The sequence below is a fragment of the Eleutherodactylus coqui genome, chromosome 8 (assembly GCF_035609145.1).
Source record: "Eleutherodactylus coqui strain aEleCoq1 chromosome 8, aEleCoq1.hap1, whole genome shotgun sequence".
NCBI lineage: Eukaryota > Metazoa > Chordata > Amphibia > Anura > Eleutherodactylidae > Eleutherodactylus > Eleutherodactylus coqui.
Window position 1 is genome coordinate 72,810,788 of NC_089844.1, and position 26,337 is coordinate 72,837,124.

Genomic DNA, 26,337 nt, shown 5'->3' on the forward strand with positions numbered 1-26,337 from the left:
TGTGGGGACTCCGTGCAGTAGGAGCAGGGCATCCGGGGAGTATAAAACACCGCTCCCCGCACTCCCCTTTCCCTCACCTTTTGAGCCCCATAATCGGAAGTATAACTTGAAGACCCCAATGCAAAATCTATAATGCTTTATTCATAGTACTGGCTTCCCTATGTGGAGAAGAGAGGCCTTATGGGCCCCCTAAGGCACCTGGCCCCAGGTGCAACCGCATCCTCTATAGTTAGGCCCCTGCCCATAATGTAGTTTATGGCGCTCAAACATGATGACCGCGTCCCTTTAAACTTTGTTAGAATTTCTTTGCACTACGTTAATAAATGCTCCCTCTGATCTACTTAGTAGATACAAATAATGGAGAGCAGCGGCGCCCGGGCCTCCAGATTAGTAACATATAGCCTCATGCGCACAATGTTCTGCTTAATGATCTGCAAGACCGGAGCGCATTACAGTCTGTGAGGTTTGGTAATGGATGAGGTATAGGAAGCAGTGAATCATTATACGAGAATGAAGATCGCCGTTTCTATTGTACATATGTTAACGTTCCCGTTTCCCTCCAGGTATGGATGGCCGAGCAGAAAATATCATATGATAAGAAAAAACAGGATGATTTAATGCAACAATACTTAAAAGAACAAGAGTCCTACAACAACCGGTGAGTTGGGATCTAGAAGGGTGCTATAAGTCCTAATGATTGGCCTTATTACCATGCTTCCTGAAAATAAAGATAGGGCTTATTATTGGGGTAGGTCTTATTATCAGAGAACGCTGTATGATGCAAGGCTGCAGGACATTCAGTTTCTCCATCTTTACTGTATAAATCCACAGGGGGGTGAATGGGGAATACCACAGACTGTCCACAAACAGCTTGTGGTCTGTTCTGGGAATACACAAGGAATACGACCCTGCCCGCGGCAGAGGAGGACACTTCTTAGCCGTCCAGGTTTTCTGCTTACCTGTCCAGGTCTTATATGTTCTTCACTGCGGATGTGTGTGGAAGTGCTGGTCAGTATGCCACCGCACATGTGCAGTGGAGTTTTTTTTTTTTTTAACTCCTGCTTTCCCGCGGAATCCGCAATTCAATTTTATGGAAGCCATGCATGCGTGATCGGCACTGAAATTGGGCATGCTGCAATTTATTTTCTGGACCAAAAGGTCCGCAAAACAAATCTGCATGCTTTAATTCATGTGTGTACATCCATGCTTCTCTATGGGTAGCTTGATTTGCGGATCTTCCCACATGGATTCTGCAAATCAGATCCGCCCTTGAACATTGGGCCTTAGTCTGCAGTTACAGGCGCGGCCACTATAGCACAGTTGGAGCAGCAGCCTCCACTCCAACACCCTGTGTATTGCTGCACTGACAGCAGCCGCCTGATCTGCTGATCCCAAGCAGCAGCCCTCAGCCAATCTTAAGGATACACCATCGTTATTATATCCAGGGAAAATCCCTTTAATGTTTGGTGTAATATGCCGGCACACTTAGGGGCAGCTTGTCATATATGAAGTTATAATGAAAAAAGTTTGCTGCCGTGTTAGCCAGTAGAGCAAAATGTGATTGTTCTCAGTGAGAGAAACCAAGTCATCTTGTAGATATGATACCTTTTTAATGGCTAACAAAAATACATAATGTAATAGCGAGCTTGCGAACCTACGCAGGGTTATTCCTTAGGCTTAAATGAACATCTGCCTGAGCAACAGGATTCCATTGGTCAGGGGTTTGAGCCACTCAACTGCTGTTACCAGTTGGCTCCCAAAACCACCCAGAGCAAGGCAAGAGGTGAAGTAAACACAAATTTGTTGGGAAAGCTCTCAGCCAAGCAAGGGTCAAAAGGGCAGCTCGGTGCTAATAATTAAAATCCCATGCATTTCGTATGGCGTTTCCATGTTTTTGTCCATCCCTTGTACATGTGTGTGTCTGTGTTTCACCTGCAAAAACATGTGGACATTACCAATTGTATAAAACCATGGTTATTTTCAGTAAAACCGCATCAGCTCTGTGTAGGTCATCAGTGTCCTGGTCGCTACATGTGTCCGTACCCCTAGTGTTCCAACTTTTGGGACAGATTACCTTTAGACAGAATCTGTAATTTCTAATACCATAGATAAAACCACTTGCAGTAGTGTTTGTAGTGGTAATAATCATCCTTACATCTATAGCTGGCTTTAGTTATACAGACTTAAAGATGCAATGAAGAAAATGATTGACTCCTGTTAAACCCCCAATGTATGAGGTCGGTCATTCTGATTACATCTGGTAGCAGCAGGATGCAGCGATGTGCTTACTACAGAGGAATATTCAGGCTTTTAACTCTTGCACTGTTTCATATAAATGAATAGAACAAAGATTTTTGGTTACATAATGCTAACTTTTTGTTTCTTTTTTGTTCACATTGAACAGATTACTGCTGGGTGATGAAAAAGTGAAGAATGGGCTAAATTTTATGTATGAAGCACCTCCAGGTGCTGAGAAAGGTATACCGCTCATCATCTTATCACTATTATTACTTGATTCACTTTGGTCAGAAACCGTATCGTTTCTCCTTGGGGAGAGCACGTAGAAGGTGTAAGGCCATGGGGAATATGCAAATGAGAAGATGGAACAATGTCTCTACAGCGCCACCTATTGGAAGGCAGCATTCCTGCAAATCAATGTCAGACTTTTAATTAGCCTTCTAACAATGATTGGGAATTTGAGCCAAAACCAGACTCTTCTCCAGAAGGAAAAGATAACCATGTGCATTGATTCACTCTGAAAAGTAACCACAGATTTCAGAAGAAGTTTATTCTCTGGTTTCTGGACAATACTCTGTCCTTGGACCGCAGGGTGGAGGGGTATCTTTCCTGCACTTTATCTTCTCCTCCTGCCCCTTCACTCGACTGGTTTCTTTTTTTTATTAGGCAACCAAGATAGTGGCCACCATTTTTAGACTACCAGAGCATTGGTAGTGTGAGGGCTACCGATGTACTCTAGCTGGTTAGCAGTGCTGGCCAATCACAGAACAAAGAGCAGTTCCTACGGCCTATTAGATTGTTAGAAAATGGCAGCAGCCATGATGGCTGCCAAAAATCGACGCACCAGCCAAGCGAAATGGATGGACCAGGAAGAGAAGATAAAGTAGGGTTAAGATACCCCTCCACTTTCCAATCCTGGGACAGACTTTTGTCCCAAATCTGGAGGGTTGCATTAATCTATTATTGGACATTAGATGGGGTCACTAGTTGCTCTGGCCGCAATCACAGTTTTACATCAGGGGAGTGAATACATGTTCTATAGGGAGTGTAAAAGATCTGTAGTGATGGGAACAAAATCTGATCTGCTAAGAATCATTAGGCCTCACTTTAAGGCACTGGTAGATGTGAAAATTGAATTTTTCCTTATTACAAAACCCCATTAAAACTGTCGTCCATTTGTAATAAATAAAACTGACATCTTTCAGAATATTTAACTTCTATTTTCTTTCTCTTTTTCTCATTTGTGACTCATCAATCAAGAAATAAAAGAGGTAACTACTATAAAAACAAAACCTTGCATGTTCTGTCTTCTCCTACACAGATTCCAATAAATAATAGTATTATTGTGAGATACAATTATAAAAGTGTTTCTGCACATAATCATGAGTTGAAGGCTGTGGGCAGCGCTGACATGGAAAAAATATTTTTTTGCATATATTGGCTTGATACCTTGAGCTAAAAAGAAAAGTTTTTTCCAAGAAGGACCTCTTCTTCCTTGCATTGACACTGGTGCTGAGAAGTGTAACTCTGCCTCGTATAGTCTGCTGTGGCTTCTCTCTTCCCTCTACACTATATGATCAGCTTGTGTGATGCCCTCACTGAAGGCTTGGATGCTTTCCTTCCTCTCCACACTCGGCCTGTGTGATTCCCTCCCTGCAGATGTGATGTGATCTGCCCTCACTGAAGGCTTGGATGCTTTCCTTCCTCTCCACACTCGGCCTGTGTGATTCCCTCCCTGCAGATGTGATGTGATCTGCCCTCACTAAAGGCTTGGATGCTTTCCTTCTTCTCCACACTCGGCCTTTGTGATTCCCTCCCTGCAGATTGCTGTGGCTGCTCCTCTCTTTATCTACATTCTGATACAATGCAGCCTATGTGATGTGATCTGCCCTCACTGAAGGCTTGGATGCTTTCCGTCCTCTCCACACTCTGATTTTCTATGTCCATCCCCCTACTAATGTCTCTAAAGGCAGCTTCCTATGAGCGCATGCGCAAAACGCACACGATAGCGCAGTGTTTTCGTGCCAGGAACATCTTGCTATCGCGCGCGTATCTGCACATTTTTCTATACGTTTTGCGCTGTCAGGGACCGTTCACATCTGCGCAGGACACATCTGCGTCGTGATTTAAAAGGCTTTGCAGCCTAATTAGTGTCAGATGTGTTCAATTTCCTTCAAAATCGCGTGGCATTTTGTGCGATTATGCGGGTATCGAGTGCGCATTTGTCCCCCTGTAGACTCATTTGGTGTGTAAATGCGCACTAAAATAGAGCACGCTGTGTTTTTTGTTTTTTTTTGTCATACACACAAAAAAGTAAAAATGAGCATAAAGCTATTGAAAACAATGGCTTCTTTTCTCTGCGTATTGCTCGCGCAAATAAGCTTTTGTGGAACTGCACTAGGTTTCCTTTTACACAGTCCAACTGCCTGGCCCAAAAAATCACTGAAACAAGCGATTTCCAAGGATACTCTTTCCATATAAAAGCAGGACCAAACAGAGTACTGAGTGAGAAATCACTCATTAGTTGCTTCATTTCACCTCACTGAAATAAAGTAACTAATAAGCGACTTCATTAGTCATTAATCTATGAATGATTGCCTGTTCGCTGTGAATGGAGGCACGCTCCACCTCCATCACTGAACGGCTACTTTGGTCTGAAAGCCGTTGACATGGCTGTCCGACTCTTAAGCGTCCGACAGTCATCCCGTGAAAAGTCCCCTAACACTGCGCTACTATAAGAGGAAGGAGATCAGAGATAGCAGCCAGGAGCAATTGGACATATATTTGGAGTGACCGCACAATCTGCTATATGCAGGAATTGCACAGACACTACAGCAACAAAATGGTAGGACCTTTTTAATGAAGATTATTCAGAAAGTTGCTAAATTTTGCATTTACGAAGCAAACGAAGACTAAAACTAATTTGGTGCTGAGCTGCCCATAGCCTTGAAGTCCCTACTATAAATTACGTGGTATAATACGATGGCTATATCCTTGACTGGTGGAGCCTATGTTTTATAATGTGTACCACCTGTTACCTCTTGATGTCACTGTTGTATTACTGTCTATGGAGCTGCTTCTTTTAAGAATGCAGTTGCAAGGCGAAGAAGAAACTAGAAAAATATGTACTATTTAGAGCAAAAAAACCTGTGCAATTATGATGCATATCGGTATATTTAGTGGGATCCGAAGCATGGCAAGGACTGCGGTGTTCATGTGAAGGACGCAGAAGACGCAGTTCATCCTGTTCAATGCACTTGTGTCCTGCTACCTTGGCATTATAAAGTTTTGACACATATGCTTGTATACTATGAACGACCTACATGGATCCCTGACGTATTGTCAGAACTTTCACTTTTATAAGAAGGGCAAACTGATGGAAACATGACTGTGGCTAATCGTCAGGCACTGACTTCACATTCTGGACTCCTGTTGGATACTTTAGTGGCGCAGAATGCTAACGCAGCAGAAATGCAGTCCTAAGCTCTTGCTCATGACCTGAAGGTTGTGAGTTCAATTCCCTGCGTGGTTCAGGTAGCCGGCTCAAGGTTGACTCAGCCTTCCATCCTTCCGAGGTCCGTAAAACAAGTACCCAGCTTGGTGGGAGGGGAATAAAAAAAAAAAAAGCGCTGCAGAATGAGTTGGTGCTATACAAATAACAAGATTTATTTAATTCTCATTGTTGCCTATTATTGGATTACTTGCACTCCTTAAGAAGTCCAGTAATGGAGGAATAATGAGCGATCTCTTTATTCACATAGCTGAACTATACTTTTTTAAAATGTTGAGCGTTTTTTTCCAACCTGTGGATATGGAAAACTACATCTTTCCAGACTGTCCCGGCATGCTGGGGGTAGTAGTCTTACTACACATGGACAGCCACAGGTTTGAAACTAGTATTGCCCTAGATTAATCCTGTTGATTGTCTTGTATGATTACTAATATACTATAGTTAAGCCCCATCAGAAAAACTCCCTTAAGACCTCATCATAGGTCATCAGCAGTTGATCAGTGGGGATCCTCCGGCCGCTGTCAATGCAATCAAGCCAGACATCTGCAAGGATAGTGAGAGCCATTGATTTCATTGGGAGTGAAGCTTTTATTACCCTTCCGGCTCTGACCACTGATACGAACCTCTGTCCTCGCTGCACCGATAGCAGCTGAAGGATCAGCTGATTGGTGGGAAACTTGAATCACGAACCCCGGCTGATCAACTACTATCCTGCCAGTAGATCATCAATAGTAAATGTCCAGAAAACCCTTTTAAGGGTGTGTCACACATTGCAGAAACGCTGTGGATTTTTCGTGTTTGCTTTGTTGTTGTAGTTGATGATTATGCGAATCTATTGTGGTGGGTTTTTTCTTTTTGCTTTTTTTTGTCAGTAACTAATTCTTGTCTTTCACAACTTGTAGGTCAGGAAAAAACTTTGTTTGCCTAAAATTTTTTTTTTTTTTTTTGTTTTTTCTTCCAGACTGAGGGAGAAACGGACTACAAATTTGAGTGGCAGAAGATGGCTCCTCGAGAAAAGTAAGGAATTGTAGAGGGTAGACTTATCAAAATTGTCTAAAAGAGAAACTGTCTTCATCAGCTGATCGGGCGCCTGTTGTCAGCGCAGCAGTACAGAGCGGAAGTTGCTGCTCCGTCCCCTGTGTAGTGGCCAGCACCTGTAAGTGCAGGTGCAGCTCCTATTGATAATAATGAGACCTTTGCCTCAATTACAAGCACCGACCGCTATACAGGGGTCGGAGCAGCAGCTCTGCTTTGTACCCCTGCATATTCCAGCATTGACAGCAAGCGCCCGATCGGCTGGGGTAATGAGCAGCGGATCCCAGCTGTTCAACTATTGATGACCTATCCTGAACATAGATCATCAATAGTATTTCCCTGGAAAACCCCTTTTAATCATCCTCCATTGTAGTATCCATTATAGGTAATATTGTGTCAGACGGGGTTACTTACACTTTTGAAGCTCCCTTTTTTGTAAATGTTAGTACATGCAGTTCCGGCGTGTAATATTGGGTCTATTTCAAGCAGCTCTATGTAGTATGGATGCATTTAAGAGTTTTATTACAGCTGAACACCCAAAAATGCATCTTTTTGGAAGTCTGAATCAGTGGAACTACTAGGAGTCTGAATAGTATGACCATAATACAAAGCCAAAATGTGTACATATTGGTGTAAGGTTGGCCTGGTTATAGGAAGCTGGCCTTCATGATTAGTACTCTGAGTACTTCTTCTTTTATGTATGTGAAGCCCATGCTTTCCATTGATTTCCTTCACATTAGTGATGTTTTGTCGGCTGCTGCATTCCGAGAACAAAAAAATCTCAGCATGCTCTATACAGCTGCGATGTTTTCCAGCCCATGTTTTCTTATGGAGCCTTCTTTTCTATTGCATAGCATTGCACAAAATCACGGTTTTTGTGCCGTGCCTTGCAATTTTTACAGTAGGTAGTCCTACTGTGCGTCCCTAAAATAAGCCCTAGCTGCATTAAAAAAAAATACATTACTTTACAGGCGTGCGCCATGGCACTCTAGCATCAATCGCAGCCATCGCATTGAATGGCTGTGATTTGGTCATTGAGTGCTGCAGTGATTGGCTGAGCCACGGTGCTCGAAATCAATGAGAGCCAGCGCTTCCTAGTGGTTGGATTTTTGAACCCCCTGACCAGAAAGCGCTGGCTGAAGACTGCAAACAAGTGCGGCAGAACTGCCAGAGAAGTGCGGTGGAGCAGACCGCTCCTGTTAGGTAATGTATTGTTTGTTTTTTTTAAAAAAATGTAACTAGGGCTTATTGTCAGGTAGGGCTTATATTTCAAGCCCCCCTTAAAAATCCGAGCAAAAGAGTGCTACAAAGTTGTGCAACTTTGTAGCGCCACGAAATTGCAATATCTCATAGAACACATCTACAATATTGCTACGATTGTCTCGCAGAGATATCACTGTTGCCCATGTGAGACAACAGCAGAGTGCAAGTTATATCTGTCGGTGTAGTGCTGACACTGGCTATAGTTAGCATTCAGGGGTTTGTCTGAACCGACTCACATTAACACATGGAACATGTTTACTGGATAGTTCCATTTATTAAATCTCTTTAGTTGGCATTACTATACTATGTGTAATTTGTTAGTAATGCCTTTATCATTTTTTATTCCCCCCCCCCCCCCCCCCTCCCAGTCTTAACAAGTACTGTGGAGGAATATTGTCAGTCTTGAAGTTTTTGTTTTTTTTTATTTTAGACTTACATTTTTGAAATGTTTTTAAAAATGCTGACCATTTGGTTTTACATGCAGATATGCCAAGGATGACATGAATATCCGAGATCAACCTTTTGGTATCCAGGTATTTGCCAATTTATTTTTAAATTTATTTTTGTTTTTTATTTTTTTTTTCCCCTTAAGTTTGAGTCTCTTAATTCCCTCATATCCACCTGTTAATGCCAGCGCAAGTACCCTCCAGAAGTTTGGAAACGTCTCATGTTTCAGATAGCAAATCACTTGTCCGAAACCTCCATGGGAGTTTCTCCATTAAGAATGTAAATGTATCCAACCTAAAAAAACTTTAAATTTGATCCATTGCATGCCAAGGGTATACAGGCTGCCATAAAGGCAAAGGGGGAATACCTTGAGGGGTCCAAAATGTGAAGTCATCTTATGTAGAGATGAGTGAACGTACTCGGTAAGGGCGATTTCGCAATCGAGCACCGCGATTTTCGAGTACTTTACTACTCGGGTGAAAAGTACTCGGGGTCACCGGGGGGCAGGGGGAGGCGTGGCGGAGCGGGGGGTAGCAGCGGGGAACAGGGGGGAGCCCTCTCTCTCTCCCTCTTCCCCCCCCCCCCCCCCCCCCACTCCTCGCTGCAACCCCCCCGCCCCACAGCGCACCCGAGTACTTTTCACCCAAGTAGTGAAGTACTCGAAAATCGCGGTGCTCGATTGCGAAATCGCCCTTACCGAGTACATTCGCTCATCTCTAAAGTTGAGCTGTTAAAGATTTTATTTTTTTTTTTTAGTTTCATAAACCTGTACATCTGAAAGTATTGAGATCCAATTTTACAGTTTATAGGGGTGTTTCCAAACTTATGTAGTTTCTGACGGTGAAAGTTTGACTTAGAATGTACAAAATGGGAATTTTTCAGATGGGATTTGGATACACTTAAAGTTAGTGTGAAAGTTCTTCTACCATTTTATTATACCAATCGTTTTACAGGTTCGCAATGTGAGATGCATTAAATGTCACAAGTGGGGTCACGTGAACACAGACAGAGAATGTCCTCTATTTGGTCTCTCAGGAATCAACGCAAGTTCAGTCACTGCAGATGGATCAGGTAAAAAACTTTCTGAAGTTTCTTATATGTGCTTTTATACATGGTAGGAGTCACTCATGTTTTAACATTGAAAACTGGATAATGTTTCCTCTGCCCCTCGGACAGTGACTACTGGTTGCATTTCCTGCAGGAAGTTTCACTTCTCAGAATATTTGTCTTAAGTTATTGTTTGGTGGTATAAGTGTGGGAGGAAAAAGTTATAAAATGTGTAGCTGGGTATTCATAGTTCATTGACTGGGGTCCATCGCTCGGGATCCTAGCTGATCGGCCACCTGCTGTCAGCATCGTAGTACACTAGGGTAAAGAGGAGGAGCTGCTTCTCCGACTCCTGTGTGAGGACAATTAATAGTAATTGCAGGTGAAGCTCTCATTAAAATCAATGGGAGCTGTGCCTGCAGTTACAAGTGCCGGCCACTACACAGGTTGGAGCAGCAGCTTCTGCTCCATACATACCCATTTATATTGTGGCGTTGACAGGGGGCACCCGATACCAAGTGGTGGACCCCAGCCAATCAACTATTGATGAAAATGTTGCGGAATGTCCAAATTCTGCATCACAACTGCAACAAAAACCTGTAAAAATCTACACAAGGGTAAAATCTGCTGCTGGTCCACAGCAAAAAACGCATCACAATCCGCACCTATGGCACAGACTGACAAGTTGTTTTTTTTTGTTGCGTAATTTGGTGTGGAATGTCCACTGAGTTCATTAAAGGGTTTTTCTGAGTACATTTTATTTATTTATTTTAAATGGTTGATTTGAAGCATAGAATAGCGTATTTAACTACACTATTCTACGCTCCAAATATAACAGAAATGAACAGCATTCTTGTCAAACAGACACCAAAGTAATGTCTTTTTGACTAATTAAAGTGAACGGTTTGACTTGGGGTGTTATCATCAGTACTGTTTTCAGTATTTGTGATGACATCTCAAGATGCAATCCCATAGCTTAGTCAAAAATGCAGTGGGAATGCTCCCTATTGCTTAAATGCAAATGGAAAGTTTAAAGCCAATGTCCAGTCTTCTGACTCGAGGATCATCCCTTGTAGGCCTAATCAAAACCTGCCTTTTCCTTTTTTTTTTTTTTTTTTTTTAAACTTACTCCTATAGCATGTTCTCACAATAGCTCTTCCTTTGGGCCACCATATATCATGTTCTCACAATAGCTCTTCCTTTGGGCCACCATATATAACTTTTCTGCTTTGACATCCTATAGAAGCGGACACTGGATATCGTTGCAGTTTCTAGAAAATGACCAAGCCTTTCCAAAGTATATATTTATGGTTTAGAATTATCTTCAATCTCTCCAGCTGTCCCAAATGACAGAAAGCTTTCCATAGATCTGCGTTCACTGCACCTCCTATTATAAGTGTACACGGATATTAAATGAATATCCCTGTAGTCCTTAACATTAATGATCTCAGAGTTACAGTTCCTATCCGGAAATTGCAGTCACAAAAGGAAAACTTGCAAAGCAAATATAAATGCATACATAATGCTGGAGTTTGTAATGATGTTTCTGCATGATCCAAGAGGATAATCGGGCCATCTCGTACGGATCTGGTATCGTGTGGTCATCAGAAGCACTTGCCAACTCTCAGCGAAGATCTACACATTGTGACCTGGTTTAAAGCTCCCAGTGATATAAACAATTTTTGCTTTCCCCTCTTGGAGCCAACAGCACCACTTGGGGGGAGTTGATGAGCAAATGTATAACCAACACTCAGTGTTGGTGGGACAGGTATGCCCAGCAATACATTTCAGGACTCTGTCCAGCAGAAATTTCTGTTTTAGGGTACGTCCACATGTAGAGTAATGTTTGCAGAAAATGCACACCAAAATCCATGTCAACTGAAAGGGTGAAATCTGCGGATACGCAGCAGAATCCATGTCAAAATCTGCACCAAAATCCGCTACATATAAACATTACCCTTATAATGTTCAAACCTCTATTCGAAGGTTCCATGCAGGACTCCCGTCATATGTATTTCTGGTAGAATTACGGATCATGTAGGACTTGTACAGACGACTACATGTCCTACGTCTGTTTTCGTCAGGGGCTCTTGACAGATCCGGCAAGCCTTTACAGAAATGTGAACAAAATGGACCAAATACACATGAAAAACACAAAACAAAGTTCTATCTGTATCTGAGGAAAAGGTGTTCAGAGTTAGAACACATCTGGCTTCCAATAGCTTTCTTTTCGTTATCCTGCAGTTGTTGAATGGTATCCACCAATATTTTCCTCTAGTGTATAAGCGTTCCCCTTTCTTGTTATGAGTTTCCCGTCTTGTTATCAGTGTCCCATCTACATGTTGCTTTACACATGTAGCCACTACCTTTTTAAATGACTTTTCAGTATAAGCTCACATGTGTACATGACTTGTATCCTGTATTATTCCCCATTTTGGATTGTTGGGGGAAGCCTGGCTGCTGTGCTGTGTTCTGAAAACTGCCCAAAGAAGTGATAAGACACACGTTCGGATATAAAATCCTCATGTAGGACAGTAAACTGCAAGACTGAACAGTGGAGATGTGATTTCAGTAACTAAAGTACAGTAAACGGTGACATACTATTGGTTGCAGGCACTATCTGTAAATCTCTCTTTCCTTCTGCTCCTTACATGTTCAAAGAACCCAGTGATTCATCCACCTTCCCCACTTACTCTTCTAATGTTGCAATGTCTCCTGTCACTCATTTGAGAGCATGCAGTGGAAGAAAGCTGGCACTTTAAAGTGCCTAAATTAACATTTTTGTGCTGAAAAATCAAAGTTAAGTAACTTACAGTTTTGCTAGTCATCACACTGATCTAACATTTAAGCACAAGTTGTTTGAATAGTTAGCGCCCATTTAGGCACTGACTCTTCTTTTTTTTTTTTTTGTCCACCTCCACCTACAACCACTACCCTGGAGTCACTGGTGGCATACCGGAAGCAGCAGCCTTGTACACCTTCAGGTGTCAGGATAAATACTTCTCCTCGGCACAACACAAAACCAGAATGGAGGAGCCAACACACCGTAGGACTGGACCTTACCTTTAGAAGATGGCGCAGTGGTAACATGGGCAGGAAAGCATCCTGGCATAGTTGGCTTCTCGCACCACAAGTTTGCCATCAACTCCTCTCTCTCCCCATCGTTCCTCTCTGGATACTGGTCTAACCGTAACTTCATTTGTGTCACAAATGCTTTGGTTACCAGATCTATTAGTTAAGGACAGACTTGGACTATAAAATTGAAAAACTTGCACAAAGAGGATCAGTGGGAGCCCATAACGCCATGGGTACCGTATGTGAGATCCAGCTATGTGTGCACGAAGCTGCTATAAAATGAGGTTCTAGCTCTTGCGGCCATGCATTACGTGGTTATCTATTCATTTGAAGGGGAAATAATTTGTAGCTACCTGCAATTCGCTCACTGTCGGGCAAGTTAAAAGGCGCTGGTCCAGATGGAACAACCTCTTTAATATACAGTATTCTGTTCTTTTCTTCTCCATTGGCTTTATAGATTAAATAAATATATATTATGTTTGAAACATCCTCTCGCTTTAGAGCACAATGGAACATATTTGACAAAAAAACTTTTTTCTTTTTTTTGCTTGTGCCACGGTAAAGCCATTTTTTTCAGTATTGTTACAGAAGTTAATTGCCCATTGTGGATTTTTTTTTGTTCTTTTAATTGATACTATTTGAATGGAATATGTCTTTCTTCCTGACCATCTCAAACCTCACACATCTTCTGAATGGCTCTTTTTTGATAACACATAACAGCATAGAAAAGCAAAGTTAAGAAAACACTAGGGTAGGTCTAAAAATACACATGGTTATGGTGAAGGTCACAACCCAACAGCATGAGAAGCCAGAGGAGAGTCCTTCTTGATGAAACCCAATGTGATGTCTACAAGACTCGAAAATCAGAGGTTTTGAATGATGAAAAAGATGTGTGAGGTATCACTACATGGTGGCTTGGTCTTAGAAAAGTTCAAAAAACATCAGAAAGGACAGGCTTCCAATCTTCGTAAAGGGCAGGATCATTTATTGGGCTTCTGTTCTCCTTCATGCGTTTATAGATGTCTGGTGATCCTATTGAGAAAGACACAACATGGATATAAAGAGAGGGCAACAGCTGGCAGCAATCTCCAGGCAACAGTTGTAAGACAAAATCAAGGCATTTGAAGCAAGCGTTGGCCCTTCACCTGACTAGCGCTCTCTGCTCATCACGGATCGTTCTAATGGGCAAAATTTGTCTTGTTGCCATGGAAAAAACTATAGGGTTTGTCGGCACCTCTTGTCTGACCTTGCTTAACAGTTATGCCAATATCATGGCATTTATTTAATTGGTGTGGTACATGGCCAAGTGAAAAAGGTTTATACTTCTGTCTTTTATGTATGTAGAACCATTTTGAAAATGGGATTAAATGGGTTACCTTCACAAACCCCCTAGTGATCAAGTTGTGTAGCCAGCTGAGGCTATGAGTAAGGACTTATTGTACGACACATACAAACTAGACACGGCGGTTTTCTGATCAGGTTTTATGTTTGGATACAAACAAGACTGGATATTTTACTGAATATTCCACGTTGTTGCTGGAACCTCCCGACTAGTCTGCATGTGGGATTCACAAGTTCAGAGGAAGAGTGAATTGATATTGATACCCAGTGATCAGTCATTGTAGCTAAGAGAACCTGTGGCCAGGAAGCTGCCTGGTTAATGAAGGGCTAACCATGTAATATACAGTCTGGACGAGCTACCAGAGGAAGAGCCGTTCTGTTAGAGTATAGGACTAAGGAAATGTGGTGTCTTCATGAGGCAACCCCCTTTTTAAGCTTATCTATATATTTCAAAGATTAAACTCCTTTTCGCCTTAAGACCTCACAGTATATATTGGCCACTGTGCAAAGTAGAGGCCAAAAATAATAGGGAGGGGGATCTCATTGTGTGGCAACACTTTAGGTAAAAGCTTTTCTATAGTGCTCCTATTAATATTTGTATGTAGTACAAGCCCATGATGCTGTATTTCCTGGGCTCCTTATTGTCTTCTTCACTGAAGACCTCAAGAGCACTCTCGAATAGAAACCTGTTCGGAAGGCAGGGAATTATTAGGATGATGTTATGGACAGGTTCCCACATAGGGCTCTAATGCAGGACTGGCAAGTAAATCTAGCAAGTGGCACAAAACTCTTTAGTATTTTCTGGCTTTAGCTCTACGATGACCAGAGGGCAAATCTTCCTCCAGAAGGCTTACAAAGTCTCTCCTCTTGTAGGTTTAACGGAGGAAGTTGTTCTATTGCAGCAACACAAAAACTTTTATTCCAAACAGATATGTAGGCAGTTTGCACAGCATAGTTCTGAGGACAATCGGCTGGTGCTGCCAGTGGTTGGGAGCCAAAGTCCTTCTTCCCACAGAGAGAGTACAATGTATCCTACCAGTTTCTGGCCTTCTCTTTACTTGAGCACGCTCACAGGTGGAACCTGCTACTACTTTCAGCACCTCAACGGAATTCTCTTTTATATCAGAATAGCGATTCTTGACAAACCCAATACTGCCCTTCCGGTTTGCAGAATTACCCAATTATCTCAGGCCTAACACTGCAGGGTACAAACAAACATCAACAAACTAAAGAACAAAATGTTGCTGAACATTAAACTTCCAGTTTACATCGGCTTCACCTCCTACAGGGCCATTCTTTGTTGGACGATGGCCCTATATGTCAGAGGGCAGAGTTAATAATGACCTATGAATACTTGCCACAGGTGAAAAATATCCTGCAAATGCTTGAATCCCAGTAGGAGGGCAACATACCCATTATTTCATTTTGCGCTCATTGCCTTTATATTTGTAGAATATAGTTTCTGATTTACATATTTCAGCTGAAGGATAAATCTATTTGCTGTCTAAACCAACTTCTGTGCTTCTCAGTGACTTCTTGAAATCCAGTCTAAGTAAATACAAAAGAAAATAAGTTGTACCTCTACCTTTTTTTATTTTATTTTTTTGAAACCCTATGAAATGTACTGCAGGTTCAGCAATTGACATTTTGTAGAAAGACTTTAAAGAGCCTGACAATCAACTCCAAAAACCGAGCAGTTCAGCCGCTATAATAAAATCTCTTTTCGGCTATGTGTGTGACACAATAGTAACTTCAGAAGCCGTGCCGCATTCACGTACATCACAACCGAAAACGGTGACATTCACAAAATTCTCTAAATTTTCCGCAGACCCAAGGAAATTATCATTCCATGTACAGAAAGGTCTTTTTAAATGTTTTTTTATTTATCTTTACTTTTTTTAATTACTTGATATTCATTGCAGTGGAAGATATATCTCCGTTATAGAGGCCGACCATTATTACACATAACAAACATTTTATATTTGTGTCTTATCTGCATCATTTTAGTGCTAGATAAATATTATCATGTTCTTGCATACATTTGTTAATGCTCATTGCAAAAAAATATAGACCCCCGATGCAACTGTGAGACTGTATTGTTGGATCTTGTTGCCAAAAAATAAAAAGTAAAAAAAAAAATGAAATTGCAGAAATTGGAAGCCAGTACCAAAATGCTGCAAAACACAAATAGTAACTGTTGAGGCTTGTCCTACACTGCTTATAGAGATTATAGAGATGATTCCCTTTATTGCCTAACCAGAAAAATTATATTTGCAAGCTTTTAAGGTTATTAGGCCCCTTTGTTGGGCTGGTGTCAGCTGGTCACACCTAGCCTGATGAAGGGGCCTTGTAGCCCCAAAAGTTTGCAAATACTTTTCTCGCCTAACCAGAAAAATTATGTTCTTTTTACAATACTTTTTGCCTTTTATTTTTTTTTATACTAGAGCATTTAACCTCAAAATACATCTTCTGCTACTTCCTTTGCATCCAGAAGTTTTAGTATCTATGGTTAGAATAATGTTCAGTGTCTCCAGCTGTCCCAAATGACAGACAACGTTTCCCATATCTGCAGTCACCGCATCTCGTATTTATGAAGGTGTACAGAGACTGAACAAAATGGATATCCCTGTAGTCCTTAACATAGCCTTATGGCACCTAAGGGGAACTTATAGTGGTAAAAGGAAAGGCTGCATATGTTGTGTGGCCGTACTCGCCAAAAAAACCAAAAGCACACCATCTCCCATAAACGCCTAAAACCACAATTATTTCAGTTCTAATAGATATGGTCTTGGTAGAACACCTTTAAATGATTTATCCTACTAACCTGTGGATTAGTAGGAGTCTCACTGCTGAGACCCCCCCCCATCCACACACACACTAATCCAGAGAACGTGAGTCCCTTGTTCCCCTCGCTGTGCTGCAGTCTTAGTTGACTGGTCACAGAAGCGCAATGATAGTCCATTCACTTTCAGTTGGACTGCTAAATTGGCAGCAAGTGCTTGGGTATTTCCATTCACCCCATTGGAACGAATGGAGCACCAACCATGCATGCTCGGCCAGCTCTCCATTCATTCTGATGTCACTGCCTGGGAAGAAGTGAATTCTGCAGTGACAGAGGGAGACATAGGACACCCATTTTTGAGATCGGGGGCGGGCTCAGCTGTCATATACAGCTGTCAATCACTGATAGCTCCGCCCATTGGACTGTTAGCTCAGCATAAGCAGAGTGATAAATGAATAAAATACAAGTTCTACTGAATCTTTCCCCATTAAACTGTATATAAATCTGCTCGGCTCCTCCTGCTCTATAACATCATGCCTGCTGTTTGGACAGCATGTTCATGTTGAAGTGTTCCTTTTTAAGCATGCTATCTCGGCCACCAAAAACTCTGGAATGTCATTCTACAGATGACTGATCAAATTGGTTGATCTCTCCACTTGCGCTCCAACCCCCCCACATCAACCCCCTCCTCCCAAACTGTTCACTCACTGAAATACTACTAAAATCCATCTTGTTGAACAAGACAGATTAACAGTGCAATGACAGATCAGATCACATGCTGCCCATAGATGTCTATAGGGAGGAGAGGTGGGAGGAGGAGCTCTGATTTCACTGGGATGTTGTTGTTTTTTTATGCTCCCATAGACTTTCATGGGCAATTTTGGATTGTGATTAGGGAACAAAATAGGGCTTTTTTTGTTTGTTTTGGGTTTTTTTTCTCGCAACATTGTCTGCATAAAAAGAAAAAAAACGCTTTAGAGTATACCAATTTATTTAACAGGTCTGTGTGCGCGCTCCGTAAAAAGTAGACAGCACATAGAAAATATGACTGTGTAAATGAGCCGTCAGGCCGGTTTCACATGGGCAAGAAAATTGTGCAATGCAAGAGTGGGTGAGAAAGCAGAAGTATGAAACCAATTATTTCCAATGGTTTCATTCCTATTTGCAACATTTTCACTTGCGCAATGTTGCTTAGAAAAAAAAAATCGCAGCATGGTCTATCTTTTTGTGGTATCGCCCATTTTTTTTTTTTTTCGATGAAGTTGCTGGCAGCAGCGCCTGCCCCAGTGAAAACAATGGGAGAACTCAGCGATCCTCTGCCGCAGCTGTCACAGCCACAGTAGGGAAATCCCTTGAGCCATGGCTGAGGTAGTCCTTTCAGGCTGTTTTCACATGAAAACACCTCACATCCACGGGGCTTTCCCATGTTTAAAAGTGCAATATCTTTCCGTGAATCTCTACCAAATATCTCCCTCACCCATTTAAAACTAGCCTAAGTGTCTTACTATCTCACAGCTACTGAAATCGCATCTTCACTGCTCAGCACACCTCTATAATGTATTCTGTGCAATTGTTAAATTTCTTTGGATACAGGCGACACTGATAGCAACGCAGATTCTCCTTATGTGTGCAGTGTATGGGAGACATCACAGCAGCTAGTCTACTTCCACCAGCTCAGAGAGAGCTAGTAATTAGTGATGTAGCCTACGCAAGCACTAACAATGCAGATTACATATTATGGTCAGAAATTACTCCTAGTTATTCCTCATGTATACAGATGACGGCTCCTTCTGAAAAGTCACCTGAAAGTTAAAATACAGGGGTTTTTTTTAGAATTTTCTTCTTTTTTTTTTTTGCAGTTTTGCTAGCAGATTAATAACAGGCACCACGATAAAAATCACTTTAAGAGGTTGACTATCCCTATTAACGTATCAATCAGAGGTCTGTTTGTGCCTCGGCGTTTCACTGTTCTTATTCTGTATGTTATTTTACAACTCCTCCAGTCTGATTCAGAAGCCAAACTGCCAGGGTCTTTGCCTTTTTAAACCTATTGTAATTATTTCAATAAGCAGAAAATGTTTCCCGTACGCTCATAATGGCTGTCTCCGCAGGAATAACAAGTATGAAATGAGCATTTAAAGGCCATTTTTGTGTGGCACAAATTTACATCTCCGCAAAAGTGAAGCAAGCTGTAGGTGCCAGCCTTTAAGTGGAATAATGATCATTCGAATAAGCTGGATTTTTAAGTACAAGCAATACTTCACCACTGTAATGTGCTGTGAACATGAAAGTTATTTTTTTTTCCTCTGTAGCTGGCAGACAGACATATTTTTCTCGAATGGTTGCTCCGTACGGGGCGGTTGGGCTGCAAGAGGTCCTCACTTAATCTAGGGAACGCCAGGATACCTTCCAGCATTCTTCCTGTAATGAGAAACCACCCTAACGAACGATACGCTCCGCATGTTGTTCCGAGTATTAGAAAAGTTACATAAGAGGAGAATCCGGCTCCTCGCTTAAACACAAATGCAATTATTTTGTATTCCGAATCCCCCCGGCCGCTGTTTTAGAAAATCATATCCGATGCTTTTCCCAGCAGAAGATTATTGAGTTGATTTAGCACCGATTTTACTTAACAAAGCTTCAAACGCATTCCGACAGCGGAGTCAGAATAAAGGTAGGGAGATATCAATGATGCATTCAAACTCAAATTCCTCTTTTCAGGGCCATCAATGCACCCCTCGGAGTTAATGGCGGAGATGAGAAACAGTGGGTTTGCACTGAAACAAAATGTACTGGGAAGAAACATGACCGTAAATGATCTATCACAGGTAATGATTTTTTTTTTTTTTTTTTTTTATCCGTAAGCTGAAAATATCTGTAAATTTTCATGTGATTGCTTGGAAATTACTACTTATCATTTGCCAATATGCATATCCATAGGATGCGGAGAATGACAATACTAAAGTGGATCGTGATGAAATTTAGTTCCAAAAATTATATATTTTTGCTTTTTTTTTTTTTTGTTTTTTTGTTTTGTCTTTGTTTTTTTTTTACATTTTTTATGTTTCTTTTTTGTTTTTATTTCATGTTGGTTTTGCATACATTTTTGAACAGCTCCCCATCCCCCCCCTCCTTCCAGGAACCAGAGTGTGAACTTGAGTAATAACCATCATCTCCTACCAAATTGTTTGTTCCCTGCTGGCTGATCCCGAAGAGCTTTGAAAAGGAAGAATAGAAAGGAATTTGTTTCTAGATGGACACAATCGCGGACGGCGGCACTCCACATTGACTTTGATAGTGCTGGGATAAAAACTGGGTGCATTAGATTGTATCATCCCGGCAACGTAGAGATTGCTGTAATTGAATATTCATAATAAAAGGCCGACATCTCCACAGCAACAACACACCTAAGAGTAGCTAAGGCTGATGGCCACTCCATAAAGCTTTTTTGTTTTTTTTTCTGCGAACAATCTGTTCACCGGCACTTTTAGTGATGGCTTTGTCAAGAGCTTTTGAATGCAGACAATGCGGCGTATAGGTACAAACTGCAGCACATTAGAACAGTTTGTAAAGGACATGGATATTAAACTTGGCACGGCGTATTACGGTCTTATATTCATGTGTTGTCTCGTCCCTTTTATTGTATGTCCTCTGGCGGCGCGTTACATTGTTTGTGCACTCTATACTACTGCTTTTATAGCAGTCATCAGAAATAGGGTTTATACGAATGGCTGAGTTGTTAATGGACCATAAACAAAGAGTATTTTCTTTACATGTCTTGGAACAGAGTGCTAAATTACTATAAATGTATTAAAGCTGACAGCTGCCCGCGTCTCTATAGCGCTAGAGGCTTTATACGGCATACCATTCTTGCTGTAAACTATGATGTAATCCTTATAGGGCTACTTCTTTCTCAATGTAGTGTAGATATTAATATTTTAATGGTTATTGGCTTAAATATATATATATTATCAATCTGTCTATTTTTGGGTACAAAAATGTTTAAAGGAAGCAACAAACTTCTGACTACTCTTGAGGAGCTATTTTAAAATGACCCTTTTGGATCAAAGATCTATACCTTCTATTCCCTACCCTTTTTTGGGACAGAATTGTATTATTTGCAGTTGTTGTTTTCTGCCGTTTGTCTGATCTGTTGGTTCTGGGTCCTTTATTTCGGCCATCCAAGATGGCCAACGTGATCTTCAGACTACCTGATCACACAGTGCATTGGTAGTGTTAGACTACTGGTGCACTGTGGCTGCTCTCTGATTGGCTAGAGCTGCTCATGTGATCAGTGCTGGCCATTCGGAAAGTGGTGCATAGTGTGCGTTAGCTGGTTAGAAAATTTTGGTGGCCATATTGGATGAAGGAAAACTGGGACCAGAATTGGCAGATCGGAGGGTTGGTGAAGAACTACTACTGCAGGGTAATATACCCTCTGCCTCTGTGGTTCCTGGGACAGCATTTTGTCCTAAACCCAGAGGGTTGCTTTATTTAAGAAACCCAGATGACATTCAGGAGAATTGCAGTATAGATTATTAGAAGGAAATTATCCTCTAAAGTTAAATAATAACATTTTTGGCTATCTGAAACCATTGCTAGGGAGAGCTCACTTAAAATTTTAGTTTTTTTCACTTTGGTCTAAATCAATAAGCTCCTCCCTCCCCTTCTTAATGGCAGACAGAATTTTATCATTGGCCCATGACCACTCTTGTCCATGGCGGCTCAGCCTCAATCTTTTTCTTCTGTCTTTCAGGGATATGTCGTAAGCGAAGCTGAAGAAGATGATGATCCGGAAGTGGAATTTTTAAAATCCTTATCTACAAAGCAAAAGCAGAAGCTTTTGAGGTACTTTTTTATCACTTAGATTTTCATGTCTTAAAGTGACCCTCCAGGTTTGGGACAGAATTTCCCTTCTGGGACGAGAGGGAGCAGTTATATTACCTGCTGTTGGTCTTCTATGCCGATATTCCTCTGGTTCGCTGGTTCCGAGTCCTGTTTTCGGGCATCCAAGGTGTTCAACGCAATCTTCAGACTACCTAATTCCCACAGGTCATTGGTAGTGTTAGACTGTCGATGCACTACAGCTCCTTTCTGATTGGGCAGCACTGCTCACATGATCAGTGCTGGCCCGTCAGAGACTAGTGCAGTGTGCATTAGGTAGATAGAAAATCGTAGCGGCCATCCTGGACAGCTGAAAACAGAATCGCCAACCAGTAGATAAAAGGGACATCAACATAAGAGAACTACAGCAAATATCATACCCCCCTCCCCCCCCCCCCCCCCCCCCTCTGGACCTGGGAGAGCATTTTGTCCTCGGACCAGAGCGTCGCTTTAAAGTACGGTGTATCATCTTCCATCATCACCTTTACATAGTGCATACACGTTATACAGCACTTTGCATCACTTTATATTATGGCTTCATACATAGTCAGGGGCTCATTGGAGTTTACCTTAGGGGTACATGCACACGGCCCTTTTTTCAGTTTTCAGACTGAACAATTGGTCCTAAAATCAGACTGAAATCGCACCCAATGGGTGTATGCACATGGGTTTTTTTTTCCAGTCAAACAAATAGAGTGAAAAATAATCGCAGCATGTCCCATTCTTGTCTGATTTTCGGATGAGAATAGCACATGTCAATACATGGTCTCCCGCACATCGGACAGTACAACGACAGGGTGTCCGTGGGCATTGATGTGTGTTGCGCCCAAGAATCTCAGGCGCACCTTTTTATTTGTCCATGTACTTTTAATTGTGATTACTGCAAGTAAAATGCCCGTGTGGTTCTGACCATACATGTTCTTCTAGTCGATGTAGTCCGCAGTTATGGTTGTCATGGGGATCGGTGGTCCCGATGACAATAATGTGTAAAATGCACTGTACATCAGCATCACAAACTGCCTACAGTCCACCCTGATACAACCAACCAAGGGTGGTGTCAGAGATTCTCTCATAAAAGTTCTTCTATTACAGGGCAAATATTTTAACTTTTTTTTTTTTTCTTCTTCTTCACACTATAAATGTTAAAATCATCAGGACAGACGCGCTGATCACCTTACCTAATCATACCAGTGTTTGTGCTTAGACATTACAGTGCCATTGGGTTTTAATACTAAGCAGATCATCATAGTCTGTACAGATAGAAATCGCAAAGTCAATTTCAAAGGGGCACTGTGCCTGGTAGAGCGCCAATTCCTATTAAAGGGGTATTCCAGGACTTAAAAAAAAACAAAAAACTTCTATTGATGACCCGTCACTCTGATCGCCACCGATCAGCTGATTTCCAGGGTCGCTGTCACTGATTTCAACAGGAGCTGTGCCTGCAATACCAACCCAGCCCCTTGCATTATGGTCAGTGCATTCTGCTTCCTGTACTGACTGCAATGACAGCGGCCCTGGGAATCGGCTGATTGGCAGAGACCAAAGTAGCGGGTCACCATTTGTCATTAATACGAAAAACTTATTTAAAAGTCCTTTTAATTCATGTAATTGCTGGAGGTTTCAACTCCACCACCCCTTACAGATCCTGTGCTGAGAGGCTGATGTACCAAATCTGCTCATTTGTGCAGGTGCCATCTGTATGATGAGGAATTCCTTGTGAGAATCCTCTATATGGGCCAGAAGAAGGGAAAGCCTTTACAGCTTCCAGTTGTCACATCATTTGCTTTCTGACCATAGAAAAACCGCCATGAATTCATTTTTTTTTGTTCTCTCAAACTCTTATGTACATCTTCTCAAATCTGACCCTGTTCTACATGGGTGTCCTTATTAAGTTGTTTCACGTCCCTGTTCTTTATTGTGGTAGGCAAATATAAAGCCTGGTGTAGCAGCATGATCCGTGCGTCTGTAAAGTGGCAATGTATACTGTAATTGGTTCGTCCATTGAAAGAAAATATTCAGCCGTGCATAGAGCAAGGAGAATTATAGGATTTAGCGCTGGAGTTGTTGAATAGTCTGTCTATTGGTTAACATTGCTTTGACAGCAGGGATGCCTGCATTTCACAAAACAATGGTGGGTGTTGCAGAAATTGCATATATATATATTTAAAAGAATTTAATGCTATTGCTAGTCGTGCGACATTGTTTTTGTGTCAGTTCTTTTTTTTTTTCTCTTGAATAAAGGCCTAGCAATGTGGGCACATGCAACCATTCCGGAAATGTATTTCCCAAGAAGACAACCCCTATTGGTATACCCTACTAGTGCACGGGGACCTTATTCTGAAAGGGGTTTCTCTGACGCATTGACGTTACAAATAAGACGTTACAGTTAAAGCAAGAAGTTATATTTGCCTTACAGACATTTTACCGGGTCGTCTCAAAAGAATGACCAATGTCCATATGCCCTGTTAGGACTTTTAGGAGCCATCACTCTGATTGATTGGACCTGGTGCAATTACCCCATGCCCCGTTTACAGTTTGTCTACTTTTCACCACTATTTGCACTATTTTACTCATTGGGCTTGCCCTTTGGATAAGGTGAGTTTGCTTTGTAGATATGGTTGTTTCCAGTTAAAAAAATTGTAATTGTAACAGTTGTAATGTTTGAAGAGTGGATTCCCACATGATGTAAATTAACACAGGCAAATCAAGCGCAAATCTACATGTAAAACGTACAGATAATGCCTCCTGCTCAAGGGCGGATTTGCATTGCGAAATCCGGAGTGGGATTCCGCCTCCGGATTCTGCAGCAAATCCAGCCCATAGCATGCTATGAGAATACGTGATTTCCTGCCCACGAGTGGAAATCGATTGCGATTTTAAATTTTTTTTCTTTTTTTTTTTTTTGCTCGCTGGGAAGAAATCAAAGCATGCTGCAATTTTGTGCGGGCTCAGCATGGCCGGCTTCCATTGAAGTCAATGGAAGCCATCTGTCCCGCGGCCATTCTGCAATAACCATTGCAGAATGGTTGCGGCAGCCACGTCATTGTCATAGCGGCGACGCGGTGTTCTCTGTACTGTGCATGTACACGGCCGGCATGCCCGCAGCAGTGGAGAAGATGGCGGAGAGGTAAGCTGGGGTCACCAGCCTGGCACCAGGTTGAACTCTGCTACGGGAATCCCGTATGGGGGATCTGACCTACCCGTGTGCAGGCGGCCTTATAAAGCAGATTTGCTGCAGACTTGTTAAGGCAAAATCCTCAGCAAACCTGCAATAAAGAAATGTGGATTTTGCAGTGAATTCGCTTTACGCCACTTATGAGTCTACCCTGATATTTGCATCTAGCAGTCATTGCATGGCATAGGTTTATTTTTAAAATATACTGTGACAGAATAACCATTTCATAAATTTTTCTTCTCTATTCCTTATTTTAGAAAGCTAGATCATCTTGAAAAGAAAAAAGAAAAGAAAAAGAAGGCGCAGAAGAAAAAGAGCAAAACGAAGCACAAGAAACGTAAAAGCAGCAGCAGTTCCTCCAGTGACTCCTCTTCAAGTAGTGACAGCGAATCCACCAGTGAGGATGAGAAGAGAAAGCGGAAGAAGAAGTCGTCCAAGAATAAGAAGTCTACCAAAGACTCTGATGATAGTAGCAGTGACGACGAACCAAAATCTCAGACAAGGAAATACAAAGATTCAGATGAGCTTCCCAGTAGCCGCCGAAAAAGCGAGGGAGGACAGGAGGATTGTAGGAGCAGTAAAGATCTCCAGAGGTCCTATGATCAAAAGGAAAAGAGGGAACATCACAGAACACATGAAGACAGCCGAGGTCATCGGAGGGATGAGAGAATAGAGAAGACCCATAGGCCTGAAAAATCTAGATCTCACAGAAGTCCAAGCAATGAACGATCTAGAAGCCACCGACATAGAAGCAGGAGTTCAAGCAAAAGTAACTACAGAGATAGAAGAGAATATGAGAATGGAAAAGACAAGGGGAAGAGTAGAGATCAAAGAAGCCGAAGTAGAGACAGGGGAAGAAGTAGGAGTCGAGAGAGAGATCACAAAAGGAGATAAGACGAGGTGTACATATTTTCAGTGCCGGCTTCTTCACATGTCGTTTAAACATACGTTTCCTATTATATTGAACTTTTTAGTTCTTCGTAGGAGCCTAGAGTAGGTTGTATTTTTAGATGCCTCATAGCATGTTGCCTTCTCCTGATTTTATATTTATGTTGCAATTTTTACGCATTTCTTCTTTAGCATCTTTGTGGTTCTACATCTTTTATTCTATAGAATTATGTCCTCTCCTCCGGACTTGAAAAGGAGTAATAAAATCAAATCTGACTCCACTTATCTGCCCTCCGCCTTCATCTACAAATTGTTAATTTTATTTATTACCCGTTGTCATGTGAAGTCATTTAAAACCATATTGATATGTTGATGTGAGAGAAAAGTGGAGTACTGCAATATGCAAACTCCATGCAGATGTTTACCAGGACAGATTCAAACCAGTGACCCCAGTGCTGCAAAGTTGTTCTTACCTCCGAACCGCCTTACTGCCTGTAGCTGTGCTTAAGAACACCGTAATATCTGATTGACTTTGACAAGGGTCCTATTGTGATGACTGGGTCAGAGCATCTCTAGAAGGCCAAGTCTTTCCCAGTGAGCAGTGACTGAGTCATGGATGCCCAAAGCTTATTGATACACTTGGGGAGTGAA

The 26,337-nt window shown here is 41.7% G+C and overlaps 1 protein-coding gene across 2 annotated transcripts in view; it reads left to right on the plus strand.

Annotated features, from left to right (window-relative positions):
• The window catches only part of CIR1 (corepressor interacting with RBPJ, CIR1), a 29,003-nt gene extending 3,036 nt beyond the window's left edge, over positions 1–25,967 (plus strand). Inside the window, exons 2-10 of one of the 2 annotated variants that reach the window (XM_066575821.1) lie at positions 564–658; positions 2,405–2,478; positions 3,499–3,509; positions 6,711–6,766; positions 8,532–8,580; positions 9,448–9,565; positions 19,461–19,567; positions 21,496–21,587; positions 25,056–25,967. In XM_066575821.1, coding sequence (XP_066431918.1) covers positions 564–658; positions 2,405–2,478; positions 3,499–3,509; positions 6,711–6,766; positions 8,532–8,580; positions 9,448–9,565; positions 19,461–19,567; positions 21,496–21,587; positions 25,056–25,692 — 1,239 coding nt within the window. In that variant the 3' untranslated portion in view covers positions 25,693–25,967. Of the gene's footprint in view, positions 1–563; positions 659–2,404; positions 2,479–3,498; positions 3,510–6,710; positions 6,767–8,531; positions 8,581–9,447; positions 9,566–19,460; positions 19,568–21,495; positions 21,588–25,055 lie in introns of those variants that run through there. The other variant, XM_066575823.1, reaches the window with a different exon arrangement.
• Positions 25,968–26,337: the final 370 nt, after the last annotated feature.